The sequence below is a fragment of the Vigna angularis genome, chromosome 10, assembly GCF_016808095.1.
Source record: "Vigna angularis cultivar LongXiaoDou No.4 chromosome 10, ASM1680809v1, whole genome shotgun sequence".
NCBI classification, from domain to species: Eukaryota; Viridiplantae; Streptophyta; class Magnoliopsida; order Fabales; family Fabaceae; genus Vigna; species Vigna angularis.
The window spans coordinates 30,004,322-30,026,599 of NC_068979.1; the positions used below are offsets into that span (position 1 = coordinate 30,004,322).

The following is a 22,278-nucleotide window of genomic DNA, read 5'->3' on the forward strand; positions in this document are numbered from 1 at the left end:
TTTTAATATAGTTCAAATCAAACTCTTCTGTTCAGAAAATAAATAAATATATGGAAAAAAGATAGATTTTAGTAGTTTTTACTTTTATTTTTCATATATATGAGAAAACTAATGAATAAGTTATTAATTACTTTAAACATGACATATAAATAGCTTGTGTTATATAATCAATTCTACAATTATATAACCTTATATATAGAAATCAATTTATGTTACTTTATTGTGCATCTATTTGTTTTTCAATTATTTTTTTCAATGACTTTTTCTTTTTTTTATTTTACTTCATTTTTTATATATCTCTTTTATTTTCTTATAAACCCAGTTTTTATCCCTTTATTTCTTTCATGTCTTTCAAACAAATCATATAAATCTAAAAAGCTGTTTTCTTAAGAAAGGTTTTTACTTTTTTTAACTCCCATGAATTTTTTCTGCACTTTATTATTTTAAAATAACACTTCAAGTTTTCTATTTTATTTTATAACAAACCTGAATTTTAAATTAATTTTTGAATGGTAGAATTTGAAATAGTAATTTAAGGTTTAATGTAGTTATGGATTGTATCTTGTTAAATACTAAACCTATCCTTCCTAATGATATAATTTGTAGTTAAAACTAGAAATTTTTTACATTAATATAATGAAAAAACAGTCCAAGAATGACAAATTATACATTTCAAAATATATTTTTTTTAAAGTTTCATATCTATAAATCATTCTGAATTTAACAATATAATTTCAACTTCTAGATTTTAAAATCACACAAATACCTCTTTTCAATTGTTTGGTGGTCAGCGTCCAAGTAAAAATGCAAGCCACAAAATGACTAAGTCATGGCATTTTCTTTTCAACCAACCACACTCTTTCTTTCCACCTTATCCTTTGGTTCCTCTGGATCCAAAAACATACAAAGTCCCTTCCATACCATACCACTGTGAACTCTCCTTCAAGAACCACACCACAGGATATAGAAAAGCCATTCCAGCTTCACCACCAAGGTTAATTTACTCATTACTTTTTCCTGTTTATGTTGTTCAAGCAATCTAAAATAGATTGAAGGGTGTCTAACTAACTTACCAATCCTTCATTTTTTACAATGTTTGCTCATTTCAGAAGAGAATGACCATGACCAGTGCAGCAACTCCAGCCTCAATCCCTGTTGTGGGAAGCTCCAGTGTTGGCAGCACAAGGAGAAGGGAGAGGAGAGTGCACTTCATCAGAGGGATCAATTCTTTTGGGGGGTTGAAGGCTCAGAACAGTGTGACATCATTAGGCTTTCCTGTGTGCACTGAGCAGTGCTTTGCAAAGGTGGTGAGCTCTTTGAAATATCCATCTAAGGGTAGAAGAGGAGGTGCTGCCGCCTCAACCTGCAATGCTGCTGCTGAGATTTTCCAAACTGCTGGCATCATGAATGGGCTTGTTCTTGTTGGGGTTGCTGTGGGATTTGTCCTTCTTCGAATTGAAGCATTTGTGGAAGAGACTGAGTGAGAATTTCATAAACTTTTTATCATTGTTTTCATATATGAATCTCTATCATCAAAAAGGGAAAAGGTTGTGTATTTCTTTGATTCTTGATATGATGTAGAACTAAATAAATCACTGTTGGGCTCAATAGTACCATATGAATTTTTAGTTGGAGAGAAGAGTTGTACACAAAGTGATCTGGCTTGTTACATGTAAGTTGATGGGATATGTTTTTTGGACCAGCTATGGAAGAAAATATCAACCTTATGAGAATTTGGCTACAGTTTGTAGCCTAAATAAGAAATGTATTTCAATTGACTTCGTAATTGTTCAACATTTTTTATCAACTAGATATAGGACGAATTTACAGTATATCACATATCAATTAGATATTGGGCACGATATATGAATCAATGCAAATTTCAATTTATAAGTAGGTTTTTAGAAAAGGAGCTTGCATCATTGCATGGTTGTTGTATTATTGAAAGAAAGTGCTTTATTATATAGCTGATGATGTTGTTGAAGATAGTATCACAAGTTGCATCAATTTGAAGTCTCTTCTATACCATTATTAGGCCTTAAGAGAATGCAGACATATCCTGCGAGTTTAACTCTGGTAGCTACGAATTGGCCTGCTTGAAACCTTCATTGGTTAGAGTGTGTGAAATGAAATTCTCTGTGAAGCCTCCTCATATTCAATCAAACCTTCTTTTCTGATTTGAGTCTAAAAGGTTCTTCAAATATTAAATTGCTTCAGAGATCTAACTGCATTGTATATTAACCAATTTCCTTGCCTGAAATCAGCCTCATTAGAGCCACTGTGACTGGTCAGTCTTTTCATTATCACTCACTCTGCTGGAATCCATAGTGCAAAATGCATGTTCTATATACATATATAAATCAATATCCTTGACAATGTACTTCATTTAAATTCCAAGTGAATGTTTGGATTGAAGTCAGAAGGACCCACCAATACTTTTACTCTTGAAACAACAATTTTATTCTTAATTTGATGCATTAGAATTTCTACAAGTGCTTTTTGAACTTCAATCTAAACAAATTTCTAGTGTTGCATACCAGGATCACTTGTAATACCTCGAGAATGATCTTCGAAGTATTTGGATTTGTAAGATGAAAAAGGTCTCCACAACATCTCTATTCTTGAAGTTTTTTCTGAGTATTTTGGTATTGTGCAACAAATCTATATTATCCCTGGGTTTGAAGATGTAATCGACATATAATACCAAAACGGCAAATTTTTTCACACTGCTAAAATTGAATTAGATACAATCATTAACCAAATGTCTCAAAATCATTAGTGGTAATAATTAGATGAAATTTGTAATACCGTTGTGGGAAACCAGTTTAAGGCCTGAATTTATTTAGTTTTTGGAACGTCTGAAACAGTTTTTTGGTTACACTTTATAGTGTGTTTCATCAATGTTGCCACCTAAAAGAAAAACATTTTACATCCATTTGATGCTTGCCAAAACCTAGATTTGGTACCTATCACTCTGTAGTCCTCACTTGTCCATTTGTGTATTACCATCCCTGCAAGCAAGAACACTCCCATCCGGTGTTTTTGTTATTTATTTATTTTATATATCCATTTATAACTAGTAGGTTTAACATATTTAGGTAATTTATCAACCACTAATTTATTTATTTCATTCATGACATCACTTTTCAGAGTTAAAACTTTATATAGATTAACTAAAGTTCGCTACAATCCAATTTCATCCCATGCTCTTCAAGAACTATAACAATCATCCAAAATGCACTTCTTTTACTATAAGGAGGTTGAGTTTTAGCGCCTTGAATGATGCTAGGATTAACATACTAAAAAAATTACTAGATCTATTCTTGAATAAATGATAGGTATGTTCATCTCAATATGATTTTTCAAAAACCTAAGTTGCTTTTAATTCATAAGAGAAAATGGTTTGGCTAAGATATCATAATCAGTTTGGAATTCTCCTCTTTCTTTCTACATGATTTCTACATGATGTCAATGTTACAATATCAAAGTTTAGTACTTTCCATATTGTTTTTGTGATTTTGGTCGACCAAAGAGGTGCAAATAAACTATTTTTAACCTCAACTTTGAAAAGTGATACTTTTGATATATGTAAATATTGGTATTAGACATCAGGTTCAAATTCAGAAAAGATAAACATTAAAGTTTTAAAAGAAAATGTCAACACCAATGAGTGTGTTTGACTCTAATGTGGATAGATTGAGTATGGTGGTTAATAATTATGGGACCAACCAACGACAATCACAAAAGTAATTCTTTTCAAAGAAGTTCAAACCATCGAATTTGATGCTAGTGATAAGTTTATTGAGGAATAGGTTTTTCGTTAGTTACACAAATATCAATAACATCTAAGCCAACTATATAAAGAATTGACACTACTCTTTATCCAAAATCATAAAACAATAAATTAATAAATCTTCCATCTTTATATACTATTGTATCTTCTTATTTCTATTCAAGGTGAAACTTTTACTTATACGTTCCCAACTAATAATAAAGTGTACTTAGACAGTGCAGCATAATCTATTCAACGTGGGACTTTTACTTACACATTCCCAACTAATAATAAAGTGTACTTAGACAGTGCAGCATAAACAATGATTGGGTTATACAGAAAGAAAATTCCGGAGTCCCTCCATCCATAGTTTTTGTATATCTTTTAATATTTAAAGAGATTTCAGATAAGCTCAACTTCAAATCCCAAAGTCCCTCAGACTCATCCAAACAAAAGCACACAGATAGATAGAATAGGTGGGAGCCACTTCCATTTACTTATCAAAATCTCTTCATGATTCACCGTCTCAATCTATATAAAACCTCACCTCATTCATCTTCATTTGTACTTTGGAAGTTTCAAACACCACCGAAAAAAGATTCATACACATTTTTCTGATCACCCTTTAAACAATCACCTGTTTAGGGCTGTAGGAGAAGATGTTTGAACCAAGGGACATGTGGACCAAGCTGAAGGAAAAGGGTGAGACCATTTTCTCTGTTGGTGGTGGCTGGAACCCATCTAGCCGTGAACATAACCTCCATGGGATTAAAGAAAAGGAGAAGAGTTCTTCAACTGGGTTGCCTATAGTGGCTTCTAACCAACGCATGGAAGTTGACAGACCTTGGTTCATGTGTTCCGACGCTTCACTCTCCATGCTTGTGGACTGCTTCAGTGCTTGATGGATAAAAGAATAATAACTGGAACGTTTTGATCTGAGTCATGTGTGTTTTAATCTTTGTTCATTTTTCACTGTGATCAAGTTTTCTGTCCGGAAGAGTAGACTAATAAATAGTTATAATATTATGTATATGAACCATAAATAGAAGTGGTTTTGACTGAAATAAAGTTCTCATACATGTATAATATATCTTTCAAAAAAGATAAATATAATTAAGTCTTTGAATATATTTTTTTTCCTTTTTTATCATTATTAAAAAATAAAAAAAATGTTATGTATCATTAATAATTTATTCCTCTTGATATAAGCCAAAAAACAATAGTATCATTAAATAATTTTAATTTCTTCTCTCAATATGTAATTTTAACTTATCATAATTTTAAGAAAAGAGGGAATATAATTCAAAACATTGTAAATACAATAAATTTAGAAATCACAAAATCGCAACGTATAAATAAAAAAGTATTCATTCTTAATAAATAACTTAAAAAAAATTAAATTATCCCTAAATACCTTAAGTAATAAAAAAAACAATTATCAAAGTTTTCTTTTCATTTAAAAAAGTTCTTTTAAATTTAACAAACTATACATTAATAAGTTTTGTACTTCTTAACCCTACAAAATAGAAAAAGAACAAAATAGAAAAAGAAAAATAATATTTTAAGACAAGTAATTTTATAATAAGAATATATGCATATATATATATTTCATTTGGAACACATTTGAGTTTTTATAACTAATTCTTTCATCTATCCAAATTCTACGGATTTTTTTATTTTTATTTTTATAATTATAATAATAATTTATTATAATTAGGAACATATTTGATTTTATTTTTATAATTATAATAATTATTATTTAGGAATATTTTTAATTTTAGGATTAAATATGTTTTTATCCTTTAACTTTTAGTAAAAGTTGGAATTAATCCCTCTTTAAAACTTTGGATTAATTTAGTCCTCAAACTTTAGAAATGTGTGAATTTAATTTTTTTAACCAAATTTTGTTAACTTTATTTGATGTTTTAAATGCATTTCTCAGTTAACATTGAAGCAAAAATGTGTCAAATGATATAAACAACTTAAATGTTATCATGAAACGCACTTGAAACATCAAATAAACCTAACAAAATTTAGTTAAAAGGACTAAATTCACACATTTTTAAAGTTTAGGGACTAAATTAGGCCAAAGTTTTGAAGAGGGACTAATTCCAAATTTCACTAAAAGTTAAGGGATCAAAAACATACTTAACCCTTAATTTTATTACCATAATTATAATCGTAGTAATTATAATTAGGTTTAACTCTTTAAGTCCCTATTTTCGTCCAGAATCTCAAATAGGTTTCTTTCTTTTTCGGCGTCTCAATTGGGTTCTTATTTTGTAAAATTAAATCAAATAGAGGTTTGCCGTCAAATTAAAAAGACGCCGTTAAGGAGGATGTTATATGACATGTTGACAGTATACATGTGTAAGGGAACTTGACATGCTTACATGACATGCTGACACCCTGGTGGTTGGCCTAGTGGTCGTCCACTTGATTTGGTGGTCGGCCACTCGGCTTGGTGGTCGGCTACTCGGCCTGGTGGTATTGAGACTGACCGAACAAAATCTGAACGGTCTTTAACATAAGTTGAACTGTCATCATTGTCTTGTTAAGGAACAAACCATCAGGCTGACCATCCGACCGAGTGGTCAACCTCCAGGCCGATCATCAGACTAAGTGGCCGACCACTAGACAGAGTGGTCGACCACCAGGCCGAGTGGCCGATCACTAAGCCGACCATCATGCTGACCACTAGACTGAGTGACCGAACTCCATACCGAGTGGCCGACCACCAAGGTGTCAGCAGCCAAATTCCCTTACACATGTATACTGTCAGCATGCCATGTCAGGGCCTCCTAAACGGCGTTTGTCCAATTTGATGACAAGCCTCTATTTGATTCAATTTTACAAAAGTAAGGACCCAATTGAGACACTGAAAAAGAAGGGGACCTATTTGAGATTCTGGACGAAAATAGGAACCTAAAGAGACATTAAACCTTATAATTATTTTTAGGAACATGTTTAACAACCTTTTTAATTTTTGAATTATTACTACTTTCAACGTTTGTTGTTTCATCAATAGGCTTCTTTTTATTTAAACATGAAATACATTCTTCACTTTTAGTATATTTACCTTTCTCATATTATAATATTTTATTTTTCAAATATTTATTTTCTTCAAGAATATTTTCATAATTTGATTTTAATTTTTTAAAGTCTTTCTTTAATTTCTTATGAACATTATCTAATTTCTCATATTCAATTAATAATTCTTTATATGTGTCAAGTAATTCACTCTCACTATAATTTGAATTTTCAGAATCACTGATGAATAATTATTTTGTACTATTCACTTAACTTTCCGCACCGAATTGTATTAGTGAATTATGTTTATTTCTTCATTATTGTCTCATTTTTACTATTTGAGCTTAATTTGACTAATAATTATTATTTTAATTAATTCGAATTATTTGGACTTAATTATTTCAATTATTATTTGCAGGACAAGTTTGGAATCATATTTTAGGACAACAAGAGCGTGACCACGTCAACATTATAATTTAATTTTTTTTTAATTCGTTTATAATGTAATTGGGTCAAACTTTATGACCTTGGATCCATTTTTGGTCAAAATTAGGAAAAGCCCATATGGAGGGCATTTTCATCTTTTGGGTTATAAAGACCCAAAATCAGATTTAAGGGTGACTATTCTCTCATTCCCACTTTTCGTTTTCCAGACGTCCCTCACCCCCTCCCCCTCCTCCTTTGGGGGTTTATGTTTTGCTTCTTTTCCCTTCTTCATGTATTGAATGATTTATTTTAATTATAATTTTGTTTGTTCTTTTGCTTCATTTTTGTTTTCGTTTGCATTGCTGTTTGGATTTACGTTTTCCATGCAATTTCGTCTTTCCCATTTACATTTCAATTTTCGTCATAGATTTGTGTTTACCATTGCGTTTTTCGATTGTGTGTTTGAAGTCCATTTTTGTTCTAGAATTGCGTTTTCATTTCTGCTGTTACTGGGTTTGATGAATTCACTTCATTTTTGCTCTTTTAATCTCGCTTTAATGTTAGGTTAAGTGTGCTTGGTTGGTCATTCGTGAAATTGCATCGTTTCCATGAGATTTCTGAACTGCAATTGTGTTTCTGCTACTCTGACTTGGCATAATATTGAATCTGTTTAGCGCTTACAATTGGGTACACGCTTACACTAGTACAAAAATCGCGTACAACATCGAATATTTTGGGCTTTTAATTAATTGTGATCCTTTTTAATAACTCTACGAGATCTGAAAAGCAGAAAGACAACAAATTTTAAGTTTTTGATATTTTATAAAGCATGAACTTTGATCAACAACAAACAACAATAACCAACAACAAACAAGTTCAATCAAACAACAACAAACAAGTTCAACCAAACAGCAATGACAAACAAGTTCAACCAAACAACAACCATAAATAAGTTAAAAAAAACAAACAAGTTCAACAAATAAGTTCTGATGGGATCCGGAACATTAGTGCTGGTATCATCGCACCTGCCAATCTTTGCACGATCAATGTATATATGGCTTCGCAGCGTGTATAAGTTTCAAGACTTCGAGACACGCGTGCGAGTGACCTAACGTGGATGGTTTGGATCCGAAAAAGTCGTGATAACAGTTAGTTGGAGTCGTGTAGGCAGTACTTTAGGACTTGGTTGCAACTAACAGGGACAAAAAAAACGTAAAAAAGAAAAAAATAACGTGAAAAAGGAGGTGCAACACGAGGACTTTCCAGGAGGTCCCCCATCCTAGTACTACTCCCTAAGCACAGCGTGTATTAGTACGGTGCATTATGGTGCATTAGTACTGGTATGATCGCACTTGTCAATCTTTGCACAGCGTGTATAAGTTCCAAGACTGTGCAACACGAGGACTTCCCAGGAGGTCACCCATCCTAATACTACTCTTGCCCAAGCACGCTTAACGACAAAGTTCTAATGGGATAAAAACGTGAAAAAAGAGGTGTAACACGAGGACTTTCCAGGAGGTCCCCATTCTAGTACTACTCTCACCCAAGCACGCTTAACTGCAGAGTTCTGATGCATTAGTGCTGGTATGATCGCACCTGTCAATCTTTGCACGATCAATGTATATATGGCTTCGACAGCGTGTATAAGTTTCAAGACTTCGAGACACGCGTGCGAGTGACCTGAGGTGGATGGTTTGGATACGAAAAAGCCGTGATAATAGTTAATTGAAGTCGTGTAGGCGATACTTTGAGACTTGGTTGTAATTAACAAGGACGAAAAAAATGTAAAAAAGAAATCGTGAAAAAAAGGGTGCAAATCTTAAAATAATCTTAACTTTTGCTCCAGTTAACCGTTTTGCTATTATTGTATATGCATTTGGGGCAGAAAAAAATTTCTGATACCGTAGCTGTGCAGCCAGCTAGTCGTTCTAGATCTCCAAAAAAATGTTGTTTTCTATCTTTTCATAAATTATTTTGTTTTTTAGGAAACTTTGAAAAAATATTTAAAATAGTCACTTTGACTTTTGTGCTGAATATTTCTGTGTGTGTTTTTGATATTTATATTTTCGTTTAAATATTTTCTTCTAAAGACATGCTATTTATATTTACTTTTAAAAAGGTGTTCTTATATACCTAAAAGGGTGTTTAATAACATGAAACATTTCTTTCGAATCAATATTTTTCTTTCAAAATGACTTAAAATGTGAATAGACAGCACCACACGAATAAGAATTTTCTAATTCACATAAACGCGACAAAGAAGGTGGAAGGTGGAAGGTGCAAAAAATAAATTATATGTTTGTAGTATGTAAAAGCACGTTTGCTCAGAAAATCAAATAGTATAATTGGGACCACTGTGTTGTCTGTTTTATAACCATTTTTGTGGCTCTCACAACTTTACAGAATAATATGTGTGCCATTCTTGACTCGTTGCTGGACCATTGCAGCAAGACAAACTACTTGTTGATATCTTCTGAGGTTTATTCATATAGTAGAGATATTTTAATTTGTGTTAGATAGAATATTAGAGTATCATCTTTTTTCTAATGATTTTTCTTTTATAATGTTATTATTTATTTTATTTACACTCATTTATTTCATATATTTAATAAAAATCTGCATTTTAATCCATATACTCAAAATATCATTTATAAGTCTTACAATAACTTGTTTAATCTATTTTTGTGTTTACAGTTCAAAATCACAGTGCTAAATTAAAAATTTTGTTAAATTATAAAGAATAATTAAGTAATTACATCTTATTATCCTTTTAAAAATTATAAATTACAATGAGTTTATATATATCTAGGTTTGTTAAAAACATATATTTTACTATTTTCCAATTATCTTAAAACAAAAATATTCACCAATGGTTATCGACTATTATTATTCTAAAAATTAATTAATAATATTTAAATTTAATAATTTACTTTTAAAATGTTTAATTAATAACTAATTTCGTAGGAATGTTAATAGAGTTGGAGAGGGCGTCAGTATATATCCTCTTAGTTTCTAAAATAAAAATTAACATTTCATATTCAACTGTTATAACATATCTGATAGCATACATTATACTCAACCCAATCCATTCTATCTCGAATATTAATTAATTGTTTTTACAAAAATCATATTGTTGAAAATTCAAATCAAAAGAAACATTTTTTTTCTTCGAATATTAAAAATCAAAGAAGAAATTTACATCAATACTAAAATATACTACTTCATAACATGAGAATAATTTGGAGAAAAATAAATTTTATAGGTTTCTCAACACATTAAGAAAAAATAATAAACACTTTAAATTAATAGTCAAATATTTTCACATAACAATAAAACAAAAAAATAAATAAAAATATTAAAAAAATAAAAATTGTTATGAGTATTAGAAACAACTTAATTTAATTAATTTGAGATTTTTTTGCTAAAAAAAATACAATACATCATTTAAACAAAATAATCAAAAAGAAGAAATGTATAAAGGAACAATATAGCAAAAAAAAAGTGTTATTTCAAATAAAATGATACTTGTAACAAAAAATAATAGTGAAATATTTTGTTTTATGTTTTAATAATTTAATATACAGTAATAGAACGTAAAAGTATATGTATATATTGATTCATAAAAAATTCGAGATTACTTAAATTCATACAAAAAAAAATGAGAAATTTACGTCAAATTTAAGACGAATTAAAAAAATACTTGTTTAGAAATTAATTTGTCATAAATATGTTTTTTAAATTTTAGTCAATAACTATTAATTGATTTTTATTTATAATTAGGTCTAACACTTTCTATATTCATTATTATATTATATAAAAAAAAAGTGATACACGCGGAGTCAAAGTAGCCAAAAGAGAAAATTATGCAGTGAAATATGCACCACTCATGGAATGTTATGTAACAATAATAAGCAGCCATGAAATGTTCCAAAGAATATCCCATAATACAAGTATATCCAAAGAAAACATCTCTTTTGCAACTTACCTTCTTTCACGAAACCTCTTGGTTCTTCTTCTTTCTAATTTCTATATAAACATGAACAGTTTTCTCCAACCATGTACCATTCTAAACACAAGGGCTTCTTAGTTCTTGCATTACACAGTTTTATTTGTGAGTGACTGACAGTTGAGTGGCGAGGGAAAAATGGGTGCCATGGTAGAGGTATGGAAGGGGGAGCTGACAAAGCTGGGAGAGAAGGTTATGGCCACCAAGAGTCTCTTTTTTAAAGGGAAAAAGGTGGCAGAAGATGAACATGCAGTTGAAAATGAGGTTCTTCAGAAGGGGATCATGGTTGCTCAGAAAGACACTACAATCTCAGAGGAAACAGTGTGTCTGCTTTTGGATAGATTTGTGCCGTGCTGATGATTTTTGTTTCTTGTTCTCAGAAATAATGTTGTTTCTTTCTTCATCTTGTATCATTTAGTTCATAGAAGTTTGTGCTGAAAATGTTGTGGTTGCGAAAATGAAACTGTTTGGTCTAGTTGCTGGTTTTTTGTTGCAATGCTGAAAGTTGAAGGATATATAGAAGGCTATAAAAGTGTTTATGGAAACCTTAAATTCAACAATTTCCAGTTAAAAACTTGAAGCATATCATTGATTATTAAAAGTTTTTAAAGAGGGTTAGTGTTTGGGAAAGTTGTTTCTCCTTGAGTAACAATTTTACTATAATATCTATGAATCCATTTTTTTAAAGTTCTGAAAGAATATATTTGGTATGCGTGTATCAAAGATTAAAAAAAAATTAGTGTATAAGAGATAAAGATAATTATATAAATACGCGATTTCAGTTATTGATGCTAAAAAAGATAACGAAGCAATATTAAATACTTAAAAAAAACTATAGATAGTTAAAAATTAGGGTTCTATAAGATATTAAGAAGGACAAGTGAGCAAAGAGTTCCCTGTATATAATGAAAACGAGCACAATAATTAAAATAAATTTTAATAATATGAAATAATTTAAAGTAAAAATTATAATCAATTTAACATGTCTTAATGATCTCAAATTCTAAACATGTTTATAACAACATTTCACATTGTATATTTGTGTTTCTCATGTATTACTAGTATTTCGAAACAAACATGTAACATTATGGTAACATATGATTATTTGTTTATATAAAAAATCAAGAAAAAATAAATAAAATGTTTGCATATTATTTTTAATTAAGTATTTATTTTCTTTCTAAAAGCAATTAAATTTAAAAATCGTGTAACATAAAAGAGTGAAAATAGTTTAATTAAAAAATGTGACAATAAAAGATAGATTAAATTGTCATTTCATAGTTTTCAATGTTTTGTTAATAATTTCCTACTTTTATATTAAACCTTAATAGATGTAAAATATATATTTTTTTGATAAAAATTCATTGAACTTATCTTATATAAGGTCAACTCAAGATGTATTCAAATCATATAATATTGAGTTGAGTCAAATCGGATATAGTCTTAAGTCAAGTTGGGTTGAACCTAACTTAGTGGATTATGTTATATCAATTTAAAGTTGAGTTATGTTGAACTTAAGTTGGACTAGGCCAAACATAGATTAGTATTGCTTAGATCAGGCTCAAGCCAAATTAGGTAGGATCAAAAACATGTCAAGTTGATCATACTATACTCAAATCAATATGGGTCAGATCCATATTTGACGAAGTAAAGGCTAGCAATCATGCTAAGTCAAGTGGAGCCTAAGTCAGACCAAGTTGATAGTATCCAAATCAAGTTTAAATAGGTCAGACCTAATTGAATTTGGTCAAAGTTGCTTAGGTCAATGTCAAACGGATAAAGTTTGAATCTAAGTCAATTAGGAAAGCTTGAGCTCAAGTTAAGTCTAGTCATCTTGAGTCAACTTAAGATCAAATCAGTATAAACCAATTTCAAGCTCATTCGACCTAAATCAACATAAGTTCAAGTTAAGTTAGGCACATTACAAATCTAGTTAAGACCAAGTTAAATTATAATTACGTTAAGTCTAGCAAAATCTAAGTTGAATTTAGTCACACAAGTCCATTAAGCTTGAGTTGCATTGAAAGTATAGAAAGAGAAACTATTCATAATCTTAGAAGTTTAAAGATGATCTAGTCTATTAATATTTTCATTTATAGCTTCACTGGCAATCAATAACACATCCTATTCATTTTGCCAACAATATTATTTATAGCTGTTAAAATAGATTTGTGTTGAAAAAATGAAAGATCATTCATACTCTCTAGCACCAGTGTGCAAGTGTTACCAACGACACTACAATAGAGTCGCTTGAATTTATTATTAACATGTCATTCGGTATTTGAATGCCAATCTTTCCACCATTTCTTTCTCTCATACTTCTTTTTCCAATCCTCAATTTCCAATTAAAAAAATTCATTGTCATTACCATCATTTACTGCATAAAGGTAAAGGAAACATATGTTGAAAGGTGGAATGTATCCAGAAAATATATTTTTTGTTTATCTTTTACGAATTAAATCCTACAAGAGTTGAAGAATATTTTTATAGACGCATATATTACACTTTGTTCCTGTTTGATTATCTGTTTTCCTTTGTTTTAGAGTTCAACTTATATTAATCTTTCACAGTCCTAGTATTTTAAGGTTAGTTTATGGATTTTGGTCCTCTTTGACAATTAAGTGCAAACAAGTGAACATCGTTCTCTTCTCTTCACAAAAAAATAGAAGACAAATTATCTTCAATTCATATTACAGATGACAAAATGGCTAACCCTTTTCTGTGTTCTTCCCCTTTATGTATCGTGGTGTACAATCTATACATAGAATTTTGTAAGACTGAGACCCAGGTCAAAAAGATCATAAATAGATAATTTGGGTCCACCCTAATGAATCTAGTCAAAATTTTACTTTGTTATTACTTTTCATCCCCACATGAAAAACCATGAACTCTGTACAAATATATTGGAGAAAATTAACATTATGTGTAACTTGGGTCCTCAATGCTTGTTGATGTAATCTCTGACTTTGGATCTGTTACAATAGAGGGGTCCCATTTATCCCACTCCATGACCTCCCTTCCATTTCTGAGAGCTTCATCAACAGTATCAGGTTCCAACCCATTAACCAGTGAAACAAAGAGAATTCGGTGAGTGAGAGAATGGAACAATCTCTTGAACTTGACAGCAATGTATTGAAAAGCAGATTGAGCTAACAAAGGGTTATTGCCATTGCTACAACCTTTCTTCATATTGGGACTGATAAATGGTTTGAAATCACTAAACCATTCACATTTCGATAGAGGAACGTCTTCAATCTTTTCCTCAAGTAGATCAAATTTGGTCAGTACTAGGAGAAATTTTTTGTTATGAAAGGCTTGATGTGCAATGATGTTTTCAAAGAGAGCCTTAGCTGCCATCATTTTGTTTGTAGAAACCCCTTCACTGTCTGTAATGTACTCATCGTAGTCAGATAAAGCAACTGAGAATATTACAACATCCGTATCTTCAAACATCTCCAACCACTTGCACTTTGGTCCAAGGCTTTTAGGATGTAATCTGATCAGTTGGTATCTATAAATGGAACATAAAGTGGTGTAAGAAATCAGTTAACAATTTCAAGCAAGTACACACACTGTCATAAGATTTTAAGTATCAGTTACTATATTCTTTATTGAAACAAGCCTACTCAAATCTAAACACATCCTTATTTATATTGTTCTCAGGAAATGTTTAAGCCTATATATTCAGTATTCTTTTCTTCAGATGTATAGTAATTGAACAAAATGATGACAATTGAAAAATGTGTGCATGTGCAAGTAATCTATGACAAAACATGCATGCACACTACTTTTGTGAATTTGTTCCATTATTAAGGTTTTGTCTTGTCAGTTTGGAACAAAAGTAAGCTTTTAATACATCACCCAGAAAATAAAAATCATTAGTGGGTGCAAACTCAAATGAGAAGTAACAAGTTCGTGTGATAAGAACTGATCCAACCTGAGAGAAGAGTCATGTTGATAATCAGCATGCAAAGAGTCCTCACTGCTTAATTTAGGGAAAGAAAATTCCATTGCAGTAAGGCTTTTTGGTAACGATATGCCCTCAGCGTACAAGATGTCCATATCAGATGGCTTATAGTCTGTCTTGGAAATTTCAACAGCCTGCATGTAGAAATAATGAGACTTTGATGAACCTAGCTAGTGTTCATTGATGTGATGCACCTACCACATTGATAACCAAATACCTTCCCAATCAAAAGGATTTATTCATCTACTGTTGAGTTGAGACGATAAATTGTTCATCAGATCATTATAGCTAAAGTTTATCAGTTCAAGAAAATTTCACCACTGCTTAAATTCACAAAATCTCTAGTAACCAATCAACTTAACTGATTTAGATGGTCATGAACCTCATTGAAACACATGGCATTCAAAGGGATTCAAAGAGAAAATGAAAATTACAAGACTATAAGTGTACTAATAATACAAGGATAAAGCTTCATTCAAATCCTAGGCAGATTTATTGTCTAGTTTCATCAGCTGATTATGTGTCAACTAATTAATGATGCAAACTCCATGCTGAAACAGGTGGGAATACAAGATGAGTAAAAATTGAACAAGGACAATGATAACATAGCTTCATTAATATCAGAGAATTTGAACGAATGATCTTTAATTTTCAAGTGAGGATGATCAGATGGACAACCAAGTATTAACTTACCCGGTCCAGAAAATAGTTTGCACTTCTAGGTAGCATTTCTAGTTCATTTCGCCTGTCATACGTTACTTGAATGGCTTTGTCCTTCCACACACCTTCCACAAGTGGTCCATATTCACGTATAGCAGCAGGAAATATTGCATCAAGGTTACCTGACACCATGTATTTGAGTAGCCAATCCGAGAAAGCTTTCAGTCGTGGGCCAATGGAATAGGGTGTTATTTCAACATCATCACAGCTGATATTCTCTGCTGCAAATTAAAACTAATGAGTTCTCTCCATAACACGTATCTCCGATCCAACCAATAGCAGACAAGCTTCTTCTATCATTTAATTAACAAGTGTCTACCATCTTTTAGGAACAATGTGAAAACATAAGAACAAAACTGAAGGTGAAATGATTTCTATAAGAACTGAAGGAACTTTCTATAGAAATAGCCTTCTGGTTAACCTTTTATGCAACGGAGAACTAATTACCTGATGAAGTGGATTCAGCCACAGGTCTTTCTCTACTATTCTCCAACAAAAAATCTGTTTCAAAATTTGCACGCCCCTCCAGCAGTATACCAAGGTAGGTAAACAGGTTGCTTTGGATCACCAACTTGATATTTTCGAGCTCATTTTCAGAGAAAGGCACATTATACAGAAGCTTGGCCTAAGATAAAAGATCGAGTCTTTAATGTCACTCAAAATGAAGGTTTTGATTAAAAGCATAAAGAAAAAATATAGTACAGCGCATGAATATAAGAAAAAATAAGTTCGCTCAAGGGGAAATCTACCTGTTTAAATATAGTGCATGCACCAGAATTGACAGAACCAACAAGTAGAAATTTGTGAAGTATTTTCCGAGGAGGACTGTCTTTGTTTGGTATTTCACCTTCACAAGAAAGAGTTACAGACTTAGAAGGAACTGGCAAAGACAGAATTGCACAAGCCAACCTTGTTGTGCGCTGCAAAAGGGAAATCCAAAAATATTGGTGAACTGTTATTGCTATAAAAACCAATGCATCTCAACAATGATCACCTTTTCCCATATACACCCCCTATCATTCCTCTGTCCCTCTTCTCTGTATGATCCATCAGCGTTCACCCAAAAGTTTGGTGTTCCCTCACAAGGCACTCCAGCCAACTGCAACAAGCAATGCAGTGCAAAAGTTTGATTAACATTACAAAAAATATATGTGCAAGCAGAAATACGATATGATATTGTTCAAGACAACAACCTGCAGTACCCATAACTCTTTTTTTGTAATCAGGCGATCATTTATAATCACATTTGTGTCTCCATTGCTTGCATACTTGTCCAAGCGACCTCCAACAAGCAGCTGGGAGCTGATAACCTCACTGGGTGGTTGACCTTCCTGTACAGTCAATCAATACAACAGATTAGAACCTCATTTGATAAAACATTTAATGGGGGTTAAAGATTCATGAACTAGATTTTGGAACTAAAATGAAAGCACATTGAAGGGCATCCTTGAGTTCGAAGCACCATTTTTTAAGGCACAGTAAACTAATGCTAGAGGTATCTCCACAAAAACGTTTGTAAGCTCTATTTGGTTTATTTCCATAAGCTTCTTCATGAATCTAATCAAAATAACTTCATTTCAGCTTATGTGATTAAGTGTTATGGTCAAATTTAAGACATAACCTTTTAGATTATAATAAGAGCTTGTTGAACATGAGTTCAATAAAGTTTTCATCATACACGACCTAAACAGATTGAACTAAAGTAATGTTGAGATTAAGTTTTCACCTTTCCCCAAAATCCAGATGCTTTATCATACCAATAGGATCCTGGTTTAAGATGTTTTGGGGGATTTCGACAGTTAAGAAGCAACAAAAGCTGTTCCCAGTCCAGAGGTTGTGAGTTGACAAAAACAAGCTCTGGTGGTATTTGATTTTCTTCACAAGACTTTTCATTATCCATGACTTCAGCCACAATCAACTCAGACAACAACTGCTTCATCATCCGCGAAGATTTCCCCAGTTTCCTCCTCTTTCTTTCATCAATTCTGTATCCAATGCAAGTCACACATTTTCTTCCTTGTGGCATGGACCCCATGGCCCTCACCACACAGCTGCGACAATACTTTGCACTACAAACAATGCAAACCTCCTTCGGTGTGAATTGGTTCCCCTTGAGGCACTTATAGCAAGAACCCTTCTTCCCAGGTCTCACTGCACGTTCCATCACAGGAACACTCTCAACCTGCGAATCACCAAACTCATCACTATCGCTCTCCATCATGTAGTTTGACTCGGGATCACAGAAGGTCACGGCAGAAACACGCTTCACATGCTTGGGACTTGTTGCTTGCTCTTCTTCTCTCAAAGAAGAAATCCCATCAGAGGAAGCAAAAAGAGAGGTTGAACCTGAACCTGAACCTGAACCTGGACCTGATTCTGTGGTGTCCAAAGTTGTGTTAAGAATGGCGCCATCTCTAGCACAGGGCACTTTCAAAGTCTCCAAACTCTCGTACATGTCGTCACCATCAGTACCAGACAGACGTGGAGCTGAATCAGTTGCACGAGAATCTAAGTTTGGAGGGACAGCAGAATCTTCTGAACACGGGTTCTGCTTCCTCTTGTTAAGGCTTTTACTAAGAGGTTGGATTACCGGGACAGAGAAGTCATCATGAGAGAGAGGAGCAATGGTTGCAACTGGAATTTGGTCAATTTTGAAAGCAGGAATTTCAGGAATGGAGTAACAGAGAGGAGGGCCATTATACACCATGGCAATGGAGTACTCATAGCTGCTGCTTATGCTGTCTTCAGTTTTCACGGCAGCAACAGGCACAGAAGAAGGCCTTAACTTTCTCAGAAGGGAAGCCATGTCATGCAGTCCAAATTGAGGCCAAATCCACAGCAAATACAGCACAGCACTCACCAACTCATCTCAAAAGAATCCTTTTTGCAGAAAACCCATTTTCAAAGGAGGAAAATATGCGCACCCCATGAAGGAAAAACACAGAAATAAGGCCTCAGAAGATGTGTGCAAGGAAGCTGCTACTTCTGGAAACAGACAAATGTGGTGTTGTGATGAAAGGGAAGAGAAGAGAAGAGAAGGGAAGAGAAGGAAAAATGGAAGAAATAGTAGACAGAACGATGGACTTGGGAGAAGGAGGAGTGAGAAGTAAACAAACGAAGGTTGACCCAACTCGAAAGAGTGCGAGAATATTAAGGTGTAGTAAGCAGTGGACGTGTTCCTAACATTTCGAGGAAAATGCATGCTGACTCAGAAGAATGCTTCAAAGTACCGTGTTATTCAAACTACTTACTTAAAGTCACGTGCTAGTGTTAACTCACCTTCTCTCATTATTTATATCATTCAACTTTTATACTTTTTTATATTTATTTGAGACATAATATAATATAAACATAAAATAATTATAAAAATATAAATTTTTATATTTTAAAAAAGAGAAAAAATAGTATTAAATGAATATAAAAATTTAGATGTGTTAAGGAATATTTTTCTATTTGACATGAAAACTTATTTTTCTTCACTTTACTTGTGCAAATTTTATGAACCCAAATTTGTTTACATTTAATTGAATATAGAAAGCAATCTAATATGTGAAAATCAATTACATTCTTCTATTTATAAACTTATTACCTTAAAAAAGACACATGCAAACAATTTCGTATCAATAAGCATTAGTCATCATGATTTTGATACATTTTTTACATTAATTAAATATAAATATGAATAACATATTATTTTTTAAATTAAATATAAAGATAACACATTAATTCTATCTTCTTCCTCATCATTGAAATCATTCTTCGTTTTAAATTATAAGGCGCATATAATTTAGTAGTAGGTAATTTAATAAATTTATGTTCACTTCCTCCTTTCTTAATTTATTTTTAAGTTAGATCTTCAATTATTTTTATTGTTTTCCTTTTATAGTTAGTCAACAATTATTTAATTGATATTTGACATTTATATAATTATACTTTTATATTTAATAAAAAAATATTTTTAATAAAAAATAAATATTTTTTTAACACTAAATATTTAATAATATATTTTTAGTGTAATTTTTATTTTTTCAAAATTTTACTTAACTTATATTGGAAATAGTAAAAAGTTAGATGTAAATATAAATATATATATTCTCTAATAAAAATGTCATATTCATTAAATATAAAAATATATTTTTCTTTCAAAAGTCACCCTCATCTTCATTCCTATACTTTTTATTCCTGTTTTTTTTATTATTAAACCTATAAGTCAGAATGGGATTGAGTAATAATATATTACTTAACTTTTCATTTTACTAAAAACAATATAATCACGTTTCCTACTACTAAAAGTGTACAAAGGAAAACAAGTCTCGTTAACCGCGTTAATTTACACGCAAAAGACAAAAGACAAAAGAACGGGCCCATACAAAAATTATACGTTTTCGTCAAAATATAAGAATACAACACATGTCATTTTAATTAAACTACTATATGATAGATAATAATATACTAAAAAGTTACATTAAAAATGAAAAAATTGAACTATTTCCTTAATTTTCTAAAACGACCCTAAACAAAGATTAGTTCTGAAAGGTTCTGAGAATTGTAAGTGTCTGATAAAACATACGCTGTGGTTGGTTGTTGGGAATGGCCATACGCTGAGAATTCAATAAACAGAAGACGAAGTTGACTTGAAGTTTAGAGGGCATGATACGCATTTTGTGTCCATTTAGTCACTGGTCGGAATGCAACAACTGTCTCAGGAAAGAGCCACGTTTTTTCAGTTTTGACAAAAACCATAAAGTTGTTTTTTCTGCTTGTGGCAACCATACAACCAATTATTAATTATTATCTGTCTTCCAAAATTAACATGACTAAAACAACTGTTCAATCACTCTATATATTTTCCAACTCTAAATTTCTTTTAAATAATATTATTACGATGGATTAATGTATATAAGGTTTGTTTTCGAGTTCCATAATTTTGTCTTATGGAAATCTTTAAACCGATTTTGTGTGGTTAAGTTAGATTTAAAGTTCATTTTTTAACCTGATATCAGAATTAGATTAAAATATATCTTAATGATATTTGTTTTTTTTATGTATTGTTTCACTTGTTATTGAATCACTATCGGACCACCTATTAATGTTTAATTTTATGTTTGATATGTATATAAGGAGTGCATTAGAAGTCTCATATATAAAAATAAAATCAATTTAAAATATATGAGTAAGTGCAAACCTCACCTTATAAATCAATTCTATGAGATTAAATTAAATTTAAAGTTTACTACTTAGTAATGTTATTTTCTTATAAAGAAGATATATTTAATTTGAATTTAACGTGAATTTTTAAAGAAGGTAAAACTATATTGTCATTTTCTTATATTGAAAGAAGATATATTTAAATTGAATTTAACCTAAATTCTTAAAGAAGGTAAAACTATTGTATGTATCCGCTCATAAGTATTATTAGGAAAAGTGAAAGAGTAACTAAACTTAAGAAAAAAAATTAATATTCCAGGTAAAAGAATTTCAATACTCCTTCATAGCATTCAAATTTTATTTTTTATATAAAGCCTTTATATTATATATAATCAGGTTCAGTATCCTAATCGGAAAATGAATTGGTGTTTTTATTAGAAGTCAAGACCCCCTGATATCATACTATATTGCATGATATTTGGGATTTTTCCATATTTTGACCTTTAAATATTATTGTCAGAATGATATCGTAGAAAGTTTCAGATTTAATGCACACTTATCCAAATGGATCATAACAAGTCAAGTTGATGCAAACTTATTCTCATGTCAATTAGTTCAAGATTAACAATAATAAATTTGATGTAAAATTTTAATATATATTTTTTTATTTTTAATAAGTTGTTACTTTTTAGTATTTATATGATTGTGGAGGAACAATTTAATTATCGTTATTTATAAAACTTGTCAATATTTTTTTTAATTAATTAGTTTGGCGTACATCAAGTTTTGCTATTTTATTCTTTAAGTAAATTTAAGTAATTATATATTAAAAAAAAACACCTATGATATAATAATTTTTTTATTTTTTATTATCTATTAACATGCATATATGGATAGATGAATATAATTCCGCCAATTACTAGAGTTAATTATGAAATAATATATAAGGAATTAACGACAGTTATTATGAGTCAATATATAAAAGATTTATGATTTAATCTTTTATTTAAAAATAAGTTAAATCTACTAACTTTAAGAATTTTCTATGCAAGTGTCTAAGGTTAGCCATGTAAACTCATGACCAACTAAAGGAACAATCAACGATGCAATAGAAATGGAAAAACAAAACTAGATTAAGGAAAGAAAATCAAAGAAAAAAGGATTAAATATGTTTTTAGTCCCTCAACTATCAAGCGATTTTAATTTATG

General features: G+C 31.1%; 2 protein-coding genes and 1 pseudogene across 7 annotated transcripts; 1 reads left to right on the top strand and 2 right to left on the bottom strand.

Annotated features, from left to right (window-relative positions):
• The first annotated feature begins 835 nt into the window (after window positions 1-835).
• Window positions 836-4,900, top strand: LOC108334719 (uncharacterized). Of its 5 annotated transcripts, none has more exons than XM_052869008.1 (3): window positions 836-994; window positions 1,110-1,480; window positions 4,082-4,900. In XM_052869008.1, exons 2-3 carry the CDS (start codon window positions 1,116-1,118, stop codon window positions 4,089-4,091), a joined length of 375 nt encoding a protein of 124 aa, XP_052724968.1. In that variant the 5' UTR covers window positions 836-994; window positions 1,110-1,115; the 3' UTR covers window positions 4,092-4,900. The 5 variants fall into 5 exon arrangements, with proteins under 5 accessions (XP_052724968.1, XP_052724967.1, XP_017426130.1 ...); XM_052869007.1 differs by lacking the exon at window positions 4,082-4,900 and adding an exon at window positions 2,541-3,723; XM_017570641.2 differs by lacking the exon at window positions 4,082-4,900 and adding an exon at window positions 2,528-2,567.
• A 3,818-nt stretch (window positions 4,901-8,718) lies between these two features.
• On the bottom strand, window positions 8,719-8,826 carry LOC128194548 (5S ribosomal RNA; annotated as a pseudogene).
• Window positions 8,827-13,851: 5,025 nt separating this feature from the next.
• LOC108334610 (extra-large guanine nucleotide-binding protein 1) lies at window positions 13,852-19,035 on the bottom strand. Of its 2 annotated transcripts, none has more exons than XM_017570488.2 (8): window positions 17,648-19,035; window positions 17,115-17,252; window positions 16,916-17,020; window positions 16,671-16,841; window positions 16,369-16,546; window positions 15,895-16,139; window positions 15,172-15,335; window positions 13,852-14,745 (listed from the first exon to the last, which is right to left on the bottom strand). In XM_017570488.2, the coding sequence occupies exons 1-8, from the start codon at window positions 18,725-18,727 to the stop codon at window positions 14,154-14,156; spliced, it is 2,673 nt and encodes an 890-aa protein (XP_017425977.1). In that variant the 5' UTR covers window positions 18,728-19,035; the 3' UTR covers window positions 13,852-14,153. The 2 variants fall into 2 exon arrangements, with proteins under 2 accessions (XP_017425977.1, XP_017425974.1); XM_017570485.2 differs by having other exon boundaries at window positions 15,895-16,142.
• Between the last annotated feature and the right edge of the window lie 3,243 nt (window positions 19,036-22,278).